The sequence below is a fragment of the Seriola aureovittata genome, chromosome 21 (genome assembly GCF_021018895.1).
Source record: "Seriola aureovittata isolate HTS-2021-v1 ecotype China chromosome 21, ASM2101889v1, whole genome shotgun sequence".
Lineage (NCBI taxonomy): Eukaryota > Metazoa > Chordata > Actinopteri > Carangiformes > Carangidae > Seriola > Seriola aureovittata.
Window position 1 is genome coordinate 8545733 of NC_079384.1, and position 13533 is coordinate 8559265.

A 13533-nucleotide genomic window follows, 5' to 3' on the forward strand; every position below is an offset into this window, starting at 1 on the left:
GATGGTCTTCATGCTGAGATTAGGGAGACTTATCCACCATGATGTTGTTTCTGTGTGAGTGTTGAGCAACTCCCACCCTTGGCTTTTGCACATGCACTACTCAAAGGCCAAGTGTGTGGTGGTGACTGCATGACAAATGCATTGCCTGGCTAAGTCTTCACAGTGGTCTGGGACAGTTAAAGGCTGTTCAGTTACAGTAGAGAAATAATGTTAATTAATTTCCTTTTATGGCCCTGAATTGTTTGTAGTGTCAGTTGTTTAACACACAAAAATGGCAACAAAAAAAAGGAATTAAACTAATTGAATCACTATGCACATATGAATGTATCTGAACTTCCAGCAGTCTACTGCAAAATGTTGTTAAACTACTAGTTAATTATCAGATGCACAGCTTGTGAACAGGCAAGGCAGGAAACTGCTTGGGGTCCCAAACTATTATGAGGCCACAGAGGGCTGACAAACTGCAGCTCCCTCCCCTCAAGGAACTTACATCTCAGTAGGAAATCTCTCTGAAGGGGCCATGTCATTCCCTGGATGATTTGCAATGACATCTCAGAAGCAGCGTTGCCAACCACTTTCAGTAAAGCCTGCACATGGCGTACATATGAGATTTTAAAAAATATCTAATTTAAGGTAAACACAAGGAGCTTGTGATACAGAAAATGGACCAGACTCAGTGAATAGCTCCCTAAGCTTAACATCCTAAGTCCTATGATAACTATTCTATTTGCCCTCGGCCATTTAACTCTAGTTTTCTGCTCCATATTTCTCTCTCTGACTGGCCTGTTCACCTCAATATCAGCTGCATCCCCTCTTGTACTCTCCTCTTCCTCCTCTGTAGCTGTGTTATTGATATCCTTCGAACTTTGGTTTTCTACCTGTCGCTGGACTTCATCCGACTTATTCGATTGACTTCTTAAAAAGTATTGATCGATGAAGCCACACTGCCTTTCCTTTGCAACACATCTCTTTCTTCCCTGATGCATTCTCATGATAATTAAACTAAACTTGCATTAAACTAGACTGCAACTATGCAATTCAAGTTCAAGTATTCAAGCAGCTCCTCAATGTGCATCTAAATCAAACACTCTAATATTAAAAAAAACTGCAGGCTGTTGCATAGACTGTAACAGTAGTATCACGAATAGAGCACTGGGATAGGTAACCTCCCTTAAAGTTATGATATGTAACATTTCCACATTCCAATGTCTAAAACAACTAAACCTATGTCATATACTTTTGAGCTGTGTATTTACATTATCCAAAATGTTTCTAGCAATTCTCAAACATAGAGAAATACATGATTTTAATCATGGTAACGTGCCATTTCATTTCGTCGCCTGTCATTCACATCATATCCCCTATGCGCGTGCGTTAGCATTGTGGTTCCCAGCCAAAGAGAAGTTAAGAGTTTTCAACTAAGTATATTAACCAGAGGAAGAATTTTAGTCATCGGATGTCTGATTTGTAACGTGAAACTGCTTTATTTGGTTTCTACCAGTTTAAATCCCCTGGTCTGTTTATTTAGGAGAGGAAGACAACTCCGTGGATAATTTGGCTGCTGTTAAAAACCTCCTGAACGTTTGGTTCATAAGTTATCAGAGGAACGATCAAAACAAAGGTTAGCAGCAATCTCAGCTCGCAACCTTTCCCTGACGTCTCGTGTCCACTGTATAGCGCCAGTGAAACTCTGATTTTAAATGAGAAGCTGTTTTATTCAGCGTTTTTACTGGTTATAATCCCCGGGGCTGTTCTGGAGAGGAGAAGACCTCCGTGGATAATTCGGCTCCTGGTAAAAACCTGCTGAACAACTGACTCTGAAGGAATCGAAACCGAGTGAAGCTTACAGCAGTGTGGCAACTCTGTCACAACATCACCCAACGCTGTCTTTTCTTATTGTTTTGAATGAGAGACCTCTAGCAGTAGAAGTTACATACTGTGCATTTAAAGGGGCTTTATGTGTTAAGGAGCACTGGCCTTTTACAATGCGCCAACATGTAGTTAATTTTGTTATTTATTTAGGTTTTTATTGTTCTGTGTGTTCAAATGTGAACATTTGGAATAAAAAAAAAAAGATTTTGTACATTTTTCATTTGTGATGAGGGCTGATTGGACTGTAAAATTGCCACAGTTAGATGTAGTTCACTACTCCCCAACACTGAATACATATCCGCTTTTTAGTAGTGGTCCTCAAAATCTTCACATTTCTATCAGAAGTTCATCCATATCTATAGTGAAAGCTCAGGAAGCATAATAAAGAATCACTGTAGTCTTGAAATGCAATGTTTCTGAAATTTCTTTTTGAGAGACTGATAAAAGTAGCCTTTTAAAACAACTATTCCGCTCTGGCTGTTTTCAAACAAAGCCCAACAGATGTATAATTAAAATGTCACGTCTGTGCTTAGCAGAGGTAACAGCAATGGAATCCCGGAATTGAGGTCAAATTGTTTTTCGGTACATTCAAATCAAGATAATTGCTCTCCTTGCTTCTCTGCCCTGAAGCGTGACAGACAGATGCAGGTTGAAGGTGGTATATTATCATACTTATTTTGCAACACCAATGCAGCAATAAATAAATAAATGAATATATTTATTTTGTCAATCAATCAATCAGACTTTATTTATATAGCACTTTTCATACAAACAATGTAACACAAGGTGCTTTACAGAATAAAAGCAATAAAAAAACAACCCTCACTTACACACACTTACACACAGAACAATAAATGACCAAATAATAAATAAAAACAATTAAGAAATAAGACAATAACAGGAGCCAGTGCATATCCATAAAAGCCCCTAACAAAATAAAATACAACGCTAGGACAAAACTCTCATTTCTGTTACTGTGTGTAACACTGCAGCCTATTGCACCTTATATACTCTAATTTCATAGTATTCAAATCATAAACATTTTTCCTCATATTTCCAATTATCAGGGATTGCATTTTGACACTGATGTCATGGATGATGTCCCAACAAGATAATGAAAACTTCTTCACACTTGTTAAGTTATGTCAATCTTTCCATTAACGCTTGTTCCCTCCATCAAACCCTAATTTCCCTCCTTTTCTCCAACCCACCTGAAGTGCACTCAATCTTTCGAGCCGATGAAAGGAGTGTCAGAAAAAGAAAGGTGAGAGAACAAGATGTTCAGTCACATCTGACTATAGAGAACCAAACACAAACAAGGAAATGAGACACATTAATCACCTCTTTTTTTTTTTTTAGCACTTTCAAGTTTCACTTTTGTTGTCAGCTAAAGCAAAGTCAAAACGAGAAGGAACATAAAGGAGAACTGTCAGAGAAAACATTTCAACTGACGCAGTGATCCTGTGTGATCTCCAAATAAGACATTAACCCATGTCCACTGACTGATGTGTGTTACGATCAATTAAAGTGCAAAGTCAAACAATTTAAACAGCTAATCAAGTTAATGAATATTCAGAGGGGGATGAAACGGACAACACCTTTTCGTTCAAACATCAAGCACTTGATCTGGTTAAAAATTAACTTGAACCAGAGGAATGGATCATAGCAGGAGCTGACTGAAAAGATAGAGGGCCTGTACAGAGAGAAAAAAATCCTTTCCTTTCCTATCCTTTTTTCTCCTAAATGCAACACCACACTAACTTTTCCCCAGAGAGAAAGGACTTGTAGTCTCGCCTGAGTGTTTGCCCACATAAACTCAGTGGGATTACCCTCTCTGTTTATTCATGGCAACACTGCACCAATGTAAAGTAGCCCCAAAACCTTGGCTAGAGGCCCGTCTGAATTTTAAGTGACCAGTTTCCTCACTTGTGTGTCCCTGCACATCAAACTCCTTTTCCCCTCCTCTCCCTCTCGCTCTATCAATCCTCTAAGGTTTGCTTATTTCGACACACATATCAAGGGCCTCCTTTCACTCCTGTGAGGCCCAGGGACAATATTTCTTATTATCCATCTGTCAGGACAATCCTGCCCACTGTCATCACATAGCTCTATATAAGCCAGCGAAAGGGCCTGATGATAAGACGTTGGTCTCAAGACAAGCCCGGCCATGCAGTGTAAAGTCCTCGTCTATGTTGTCCTCCTGACTCTCATAAAGCATGGTGAGTATTGTATCATTGCACTCACAAGCCTGTTACAAAGGCTACATTGTTGTTTCTTCACCTAACGACCACAACTTTGAGCTGACCAGGTGCAATTCGAAATATTGATGCTGAGCTGTTTTGGATTTACTCTGAGTCTTAGAACGGGCATGTTTTACAGTATTAAATCTGAATTTAAATTATTAGTTTGTGAGGATCTTTTGGTGGTTTATGAGGTGGGAGTTAAAGTAATGTAAATAATGTAAAAGTCTAGATGGTGCATGTTGATGATATTCAGAGATGTTAATGTCAACATGCACCTGACCTTTATTTTGTGTCGATTCATGGTAAACTTGTCAGGAGTGCATGCCAGGACCACTAAAACTATTGGAGTATTACAGATAAAGTGTTTCAGGTTTGGGCAATATGTCAATACATAAAGTGAGAGATTTGCTATTTTTCTATATATTGTTATATTGATATGATCTCTTGTTGTATTATGCCAATGTGAGTGATGTTGGAAATCAGCGAATAAGACTGCTTTAAGGCAACACTGGGTTCATAGGATTTTTGGATCAGGATCATAAGATCAGTGTAATGAAATAATGTGATTTTTCAGGAATTCTAATTCAATCAAATTGGCTAAAACCATACATTCCAGTCTGGCTATGGTACAAAATGTCTCTCGATTGAATTTCTATATTTCCATATTCCTTTATTATGACATATGACACATGATTTTGCAATGTAAATTTCATATTATCCATCCATCCATTGTCCAATAATATAATATTGTCTAATATGATTAGATGATGATAATTACATTTGCAAGCAATGAAAAGTATATTCTAACAATCAGACACTCATATTTTCTTCCACATTTAAATAATTAATGCTCTGAACTGGCCTGTATGTTTTAAATGAATACATTCATCTCAATCTATTTGGACCTCATGCAAATAAGTGTCTGTAATGTTCTTTTGTAGGTAAAAATGGTACTAAAGAAAAGTGTTAATCATGTCTTTTTAAACTGATTCTTTTCCTTGTCACCCTGCTATGATCAGCCCATCTATAACACTTGACAAGAGTTGCAACATAAACACAAGTTTACTATTGCTTGGCTCGATACCTGCCAACAAGTATTTATTGTACTAGTTACTAATTAAGCTGATTGGGTTGTCAGACCTGACTGACAGGCTTTATGTTTACACTGGTGTGGTATTACACTGATTCAATGAGCTATACTGAGGTTACTGATTTGCATGAAGGATAAAAAGAAAGAATGTGAAATGGAAAATTTCATGAAACTCAAACTCTTGACTTACAATTCCTTGTCACTGTTGATTTAAACTTATGACATTTTTCAATTCAAATAAACAAACTGGACAAATGCTATTTGTGTTTTGTTTGTATAGTATTCTAATGGCAGTTATTGTAAGATCTATGAAAAGAAAAGATATAAAAGGGAGATTTTGTAACTTTTGCTGGGCAGCCCCCATGGCTACAAGTGACATTTACAGATCGGCGCTGTGTGTTTATGTCTTTGCTTAATTACTCATGAGTGTATTTAACTGAACAAAGGTGGGTTTTATTGTTAATGGGTTCAAATTTTAATTTTAAGAAAGTTAAAACTGTTATTTCACAGTGTAAGCTATAGTGACTGTTGGCTTGTTATGAAAAAAAACTTTCTATCAAACTTTACAGACATTTAGCCATCCTGTGTTCTGACCCGACTGTATTTTCACTTAAAACTACTGTTGAAGATCAAACTCAATCATTAACCAAATATTTTCAAACAATCACATCTTTCTTGCCCGCCCTGAAAGAGTATCCATGAGCGCTCTTCAGTAAAAGCTCTTTATTTTCTCTCCATCTAAATGCTCTTTCTCTGCTTACAGTGTCTCCAAGTGAAATTCAGGCCAGCCCAAACACAAATGCAACCCTCCCCTGCAATGTGACGCTTCCCGATTCTGTAAAAGGGGACAAAATGGATCAGTCTCTCCTCAACGTCAACTGGATAAGTCACGGCTCTGACATCGCCTTATTCGGGAAAGCAGCAACACAAATAAAGGAAGGCTTCAGCTGGGACACCAGTCAATTTGTCAGTGGGGACTTTTCACTGACCATCCTCAGCGCTAGTCTCGACCTGCAGGGGTTGTACGAGTGCACAGTCAGCTACAACTCCACAATGGTGCACTCCAGTAGCGTTACATTTGGTATCCTTGGTATGTCTGTGTTCAGTTGTTGAGATTTGGGCTTTAGGTGCTCAATTCAAATATTTCAAATACAAATTTCTTCTACTTCTCCCCTCTTTAGCTTCCCCTACTCTCTCAATCCCCGAGCAGTGGGTGGTGTTGGAGACAGAGAGCCAGCTTAATTGCCGTGCAGATGGTTTCTACCCTCCTTCTGTCTCTTTCTCCTGGACCAGAGATGGGCGAGTGATTCAGTCTCTCTACCAGATTGAAGGTGAACAGACTCCAGATGGTTACTACATGGCTGTGGGCAACCTCACCTTCTACCCTTCTCGTGAGGACCAGAATGTGACCTTTGGCTGTAAAGTGTCACACAATGGCAGCTATCAAGAGCTGGATTTCCAACTCAACATCACCTGTGAGTGACGCAAAGATGTTAATCAGTCAGTACAGCACAAACTGTGATAAAAACTGTTAATCTGATGAAGCCAAACGCTTTTAATACTGTCTTTGTCAGATCTCCCCTCTGTTAGACTTTCTGCCGTGCCATCACACTCAGGCAACATTCCTCTCACGCTTTACTGTGACCTGGAGAGTTTCTACCCAGAGGACGTGTCTGTGTCCTGGGTTCAAAATGGCACAACCCTCCCTGAGCCCCCCGCCACTGACCAAAACCCAGACGGGACCTACAGAACCAGACGCTATTATACTTTAAGCCCCGAGCAGAGGGAGCAAGGTGGGAAAGTGGAGTGTGCAGTAAGCCAACCTGGGGTAGTGCACCCAGTCAGCGGCTCAGCCTTCCTGGAGACGCTGGATCCTCAAGGTGAAACATACCACTAAATTCAGTAGAGTACAGACCTATTTTTCACGGTACATTTGACAAGATAACATGCATGCAGTGACTTACGAGAAGTAATGCATGTCTGAGAACAACAGAACAAAACTGGCTGCCTATTAACTATACTGCTGTGCTGCTTTTAGAGGCAGTTGCACAATTGCTTGTAACTTGCTCGTTTGGTTCTTGATGGTTCTTGATACTTTGTTCCTGATACTTACAGGAAACACAATGCATAGTTTAGTGATTCACTATTCAGGATTCCTCCTCATGTGTCTTCTCTCACATGTTTCCTTTCAGATGAGGATCCAGTGTTGACTAAATCAGCCAAAGCATCTGTGGCTATGATGTGTATTTCTATAGTGCTGGTCTTCCTGCTATGCTTCGGCTTTTCGTGGAGGAGAAGGGATGGTGAGTCAGAACCAGTCATGCAGTTGAGGGAATGGTATATACTTAGCTTGTGCCCCTTTAAAATGAAGCCAACCCTTATCATGGGTTATTCTTCTTCTTTTTTGAGAAGGCTTTTTGGAGGCCTTCTGGGGGGGGGGGGGGGGGGGCCTTAATTTCAACAAAAAAAGACATGACTTTGTGAGACAGAACCATCTTTTGACCCCTCAGATTTACTTTTGGACCCCATATGGGTGATGTGACCCCTATGTTAGGAATATACAAGCAGACAAATAAAGATCTATTGTTGCCATTTTCAAGCTTCCAGTTTTACTTTAAAACAATTATCATCAAAACTCTTAACTGGCATATGCTGTACCACATTTCCACAACTACCATGTTGAATTAACTAAACTGTGAGCACACATTACGATATATACAGTGGGTTTCAGGAAGACTTAATCAGGACTTATTGCGCAATAGCTGCCAACTCAGCACCTCTTTCTCTCACTATCCTTTTTTGTTCCCTTCAACCCCCCCCCCACTCCCCCCCCCCCACTCAGAGAAGCAGAAGTCTCTCAGTGTGTCGGGGATCATCCTCCCTCCACGCGTGATTGTAGGTCAAAAGGGCAGGGTGACAGTGAGCATTGAAGGCAGGAGGGTGGACCGAGTCCAGACTGCATGGTTCCTCAATGACAGGCCTATCTCTGACACCTCATTCACAGGTAGGAGACCTTACACACATCCAGATAACCAGCGGCTACTGGTGAATGCTTCTTTTACCTCTTAAACCCGGATCAGCAATCACAAACTCATGCCGTGCACATTCTTCAAACTCACAGACATTGATCTGAAATTCTGGCTCAATTTTGGGGAAACCTGTGCACAGATCACCTAGAATATTCTCATTACGTGGAGTGGTGTAGTCTTATAAAACATGTCTTGCTTTTGAATATTTGACTGTAAACACTTTAATTGTGTTTTCAGTGAAAAGTTGGAGCAAGCTGATACAAAGTATATGATGACTGTTAGGCAGAGCGGAAAGACTATTTTTCCAACCTTTAAGAATAGTTCATTATTTTGGGAAATGCACTTATAACTCACATCTGTAAGCTGAATTGCAGTTAATTGAAAGTTCACCGAATAACAGATTATATGTCTTGTTATTATTGTTATTATTATATTATATTTAAATGTTACATTATATGTAAATGTTACAAAAGCCAAAATATTAAAACAACACATTTCAGTTGTAATGTGCCAGATAACCTCTTGGCCGGGAACAGTGATTTGTTGTCATGGTGAGGTTGCAAAGTAGGTAGAAAGATGGATTTTACACATTTTTTATACAAATTAAAGAAGCAAGATATAATGTGTTAGCAGAGTTGGACAGAACCTGGCCAGTTGTTTCCACCTATATCCAGTCTTTGTGGTAAGCTAAGATAACCAGCTGCTGATGTAACTTCATTATTTACCATGCAGCCATGGGAGTGGTATCAATCTTCTCATGTAACCCTCAGTAAGAAAGCAAATGACGATGTTTCCCAAAATGTTAACCTCTTCCTTTAAAGCTACACAAGGAAAAACAAAGGTGGGTTGGTTAAATAGTCAATATATTAAAGAAATGGGAAATAAAATGTGTTTGGAATGATGTGATAAATAATGATACATTGAAGTGTATGATGGCACATGAAATATCTTTTACACTACTCCTAAAACATACCATGTTTTCTCTTTTACACTTTAATTCCTCTAACACTTTACAACCTTACACACATAGGGACCTCCAAAGCTAACTTTAACTGCCTCTATAACCCTCTAACCACCATCCATTTGCCCTACGGTCTAACTCTCACTTCCCCAGTATCAGAGAAGGGTCCTCTGCTGCGATCCAGAGGCGAGATGGGTTACTACAGGCTGCACACTCAAGGGCCACTGCACTCATCTGGAAGTGGCACTCAACAGCTGATCTCCGCGCTCACCTTTATCCCTCAGATTTCAATCCACAAGGCGGCAGTGTTTAAGTGTCAGGTGTCCTACATAGGCAAGGACAAGATCGTGGTGGAGAGGGTGTCAGAGAAGTTTACTATTCTGTGTAAGAAAGGATTTTTTTCTCTCATTCATTTTTCCGCTACTTCTCTATGATTTTCACAATTTCCGCAATAGAATTTTTTGAATATTTTCTCTCTCAGCTGCTCCTGAAGTATCAGAGATCCAGCTGGCAGAGACACCAAATGACTCGGGTAAGGCAATAGTTTATCCTCTTGTTGAAGTTCATTATATGTTAAAAATCCCTGGTTGTAAGGGGCTACATCGCTGAACTTTCTGTCTCCCAGATGTCATCAGCCTGACAGTATGGGCAACACATTTCCATCCAGATGTCATTACCTTCCGCTGGTTCTGTCAGGGGGGTGAGTTGAGCCCTGTGGCCTCCCAGGCCTCATCCTCCCCTCGTCCCAATTCAGAGGGCTTCTTTTCAGCCTACAGCCAGTGTAAATTGCCACGGAGTGAACTGGAAAAGGGAGGCACAAAAGTGTGGGTCAGTGTCCACCACATCGCCCTGAAACAGCCGGTCACCCGTGAAACCAAAGGTAAGAAAGAGAGGAAAAAATAGGCATCACCTTTAATGTCACATTTTAAAAGATTAAAGCTTAATTTTCCGCTTGATCCCAAATAGGCTTCATGAAGAGTCCATGTGTGTCCGAAATCGTCGGCTCCACTTCTTCCCCTGATCAGACTTTGACCTTGGGATGTGAAATCACAGATTTCTACCCTCCGAACATATCAGTCACTTGGCTGAAGCTCAGAGAGGGAGAGCAAGACGACAGAGAGGAGGAGGTGTTCGAGGGAGGAGAGATGTGGGGCCCCGTACAGACTCATCCCAGAATCTACAGGGCCACAGCCACTCTGAAGAGAAGGATAACGATTCAGGAGAAGGAGAGAAGAGGAGGGATTATTTGTAGAGTGGAGCACTGTTCCCTACACGAGCCTATTGAGAGACACTGGAGAAATGTTGACATTGGTATGAATCATTATAGGTAGTTTTACTCTCAGCAACTTTTTCTTTTGCTGTTATCCTTACAATGAGGAGGAACCTAAAGAAAAAAAAAAAACATATTGACCTGCTTCTGTCTCTTCATTAACTAACACTTTCTGTTTTTACTCCCCTCAGTTGCTCCCTCCATTCCTTCATCGATCTCAGTCTGTTGGAGCAGTGAAGGGGTTGGTGTGTTCTCTCTCCTGTTGAAGGGAGGTCACCCGAAGGTCAAATTACTCTGGGCAGCAGGAGGACCCACTCTCTCACCGCTGGTGTCCAGTGAAACAGAGGAGATAGGAGATGACGGGCAGAGGGAGCTGAAAAGCGTGTGCGCCCTGGAGAGGTCTACAAGCCTGCCAAGTCACACAAACAAACAGCCGGAGAGACAGAAGAACGGACATGCAATAAGTATTTGTCATTCATATATATATATATAAGTTTTCTTTTATACGTGCATCTTTTTTTTTAAGATAAAAATGATTTGCTGATGGTGAAGAATTGCCGTTAAAATGTGAGAAAACTTTTCCTGCTTCTTTGCAAAATGATCAGCGTTAAATAAAACACACAGTACCTGTTGCATCATGGGAAGTGTGGGAGCCAGCATATACACTATGTTGGAGCTTAAAAATGATTACTGAGAGTCAGAGTATCCTAACCTCTGGTGCAGTGATTTTTGTTGTTGTATCTCTTGTAAGACTCCCTATTTTATTGAAGTGCTATTTTCAATTGATGTAATGCTGCTATAAAACATGGAGAAGGTGGAGGAATTATTTCATTCAGAACTTTATTTACAGTTGTATTCGATCTAAAATACCCTTTCAGCTCACTACCTCTGCAGAGTATGCCCTTTCTGCTGAAGCACCTTTTTGCCAATTAGTTGGTGTTGCACTCCTGCTCAGGCCACACCATGACCTTTCTGATGTGTCTTGGAAGAGGAGTATGGTTTGCAGTCTTTGTGTCTGTATACAGAAATGTGCAGCCTTAACTCCCCGCTGGTGTTACTTTACAGAAACAAAAGCTGCTGTTACAGACCCCGACACTGAAGGAATAGAATACATCGATGAAAAAGTGGATGGAGAGAATAACAACATTGACAGGGATGAGGAGACAATGTCGGAAGTGGACGAGGACAGTGACAAAGAGAGAGAGGAAGAGCCAGGCGCATTGCACATTAACAGAGTCAACCTGAGTAAAGGTCCCAGAGAAAATGAGGCGGCACGTTTGAGAGTCTGTGTGGAGGTCACACACCCTGCACTCAAGCTTCCTGTTTATCGAACCTGGACAGGTAAGACGGTGCAAACAATTTACTCATGCAGTCACAGAGATTAAGAAGCATAACGGTGAGGAAATACAGCAAGGGAGTTAGTGACAGATTACGAAAGGAACTGCAAGCAACTGTCATTTTGTTGCACAAGAAAAAGGTAAATCTCTACCAACAGGAAATTTGTTCATGTTTAGTTCTTGATCTTGTGCCGTCTTTTTCAGAGCCCAATGAGGAAATTTCATCTTCTGCGTGAAAGACCTGATGTCTGAAGAGTGCCTCTCTATTTCATATATCCCATATAATATATCTAATATACTGTATGTCTCTATAGTAGATATAATGTATTAGTCATGTTAGAATGTCCAACTATCTTTCATGTGGTTTTGCTTCATTTTTGGTCTTTATTTATTATGAACTGTCATCTATTACTTTTTTCTTCCAACCTCATGATTTTTACAAATGCTCATATTTTTGTACCAAACATTTTACAATAATAATCGATCTCTGTGGATTTTTTTTTCTTTCTAAATCTCCATTGGAAAATAAAATCTAAATCAAATTTTTTGGAGAGATGTCGTTTTGAGTCAACAGGCAATGTTTACTGTGCTTCTCTTCCGTTCATTGTTCTGTGCAAAACAGATATCTGTTGCTTACCACTGCTCCTAAAATAAGGTGTCATTTCAAAATAGAGGCCACTTCTGGTTTTTTGTGGTTTTTTTCTACACTCTGACCACAGGAGCGTCACTTCACTGTGCTGCTGCACGGAGGAGGTACTGTGTGGTTGAACTGAATAATTGAGATGTTTAGTTTGGAACTTCCTCCTCAGAAAAAACAGATGTACTAGAACAGTAGATTCTAGTGTCACACAATGCTATACATTTCACAAATATCATATTGTAGGGTACATGACCAATAAAACAATATACGTTTATTCAATTAACAGTGCATACAGTTTGTATGTATTGTATAATATTATACAAGATCAGCAACCTGTAACATTTTAAACAAAATTATGAGCTAAATCAAAACTAAGATTCTTTGGTTTATAGACACATATCTTTAATTATAGACCCTTTAGTGACGAACATTTTGCTGACGAGTGGCAACAAGTTCAGTTGTGGTGTACAATAATGGTAGTATCAAAATCAATGTAGCAGAACCAGAGATGTCATGTTTAATCCAAGCAGTCTTCCTGCTTGTCAAACCCCGGTGCCTACGTTACCCACAATGCAACTCGACTCAATTCCTGGTGTGTTGGATGAGTTTTAAAGTTAACCAACTGACTCAGTAGTGTCAGATACACAACAATATCTAGCTTGCTAAAATTAGCTACTTGTTAGCAGAAGCTACTGGTCATACCAGAACAAGTAAGGCTGTAGCAGCAAAACCACTGAGTGCATTGAGTGTATTGCATTGTGAACTGGCGTGTTTTATTGCTCATGCATCTAACTCTTTATATGTCAGATGAAGAATATATTATTTTTACTTACTTCACTAAAAGTGTATAGTGTGGCTCTAAGCTCATCCTTAAGTCCTGTCTGGCTGGGATTTGATATTAAGTTAACCAAGCCCTAAATATGTCAACAAGGACTAAGATCTTTGTCTTTTTAGGGAAGATGTGTCCTAATGACAGTCACACATAATCAGCCATGAAGAAATGTCTTCAGACAGGGGCTCCTTTTGTTTTTCCGTCATAATTGTTTATAATGTGGAGGATCGTCATAGCGCCCTGCTGTGTAAGCAGACCT

At 40.0% G+C, this 13533-nt stretch overlaps 1 protein-coding gene across 2 annotated transcripts; it reads left to right on the forward strand.

Annotated features, from left to right (window-relative positions):
- Positions 1 to 3848: 3848 nt before the first annotated feature.
- On the forward strand, positions 3849 to 12347 carry si:ch211-180a12.2 (uncharacterized). Of its 2 annotated transcripts, none has more exons than XM_056366394.1 (13): positions 3849 to 4091; positions 5969 to 6295; positions 6387 to 6680; positions 6780 to 7085; positions 7398 to 7508; positions 8048 to 8209; positions 9349 to 9579; positions 9677 to 9727; positions 9821 to 10075; positions 10162 to 10506; positions 10657 to 10929; positions 11531 to 11806; positions 12007 to 12347. In XM_056366394.1, exons 1-13 carry the CDS (start codon positions 4040 to 4042, stop codon positions 12036 to 12038), a joined length of 2715 nt encoding a protein of 904 aa, XP_056222369.1. In that variant the 5' UTR covers positions 3849 to 4039; the 3' UTR covers positions 12039 to 12347. The 2 variants fall into 2 exon arrangements, with proteins under 2 accessions (XP_056222369.1, XP_056222368.1); XM_056366393.1 differs by having other exon boundaries at positions 3850 to 4091; positions 9265 to 9579.
- The last annotated feature ends 1186 nt before the right edge of the window (positions 12348 to 13533 follow it).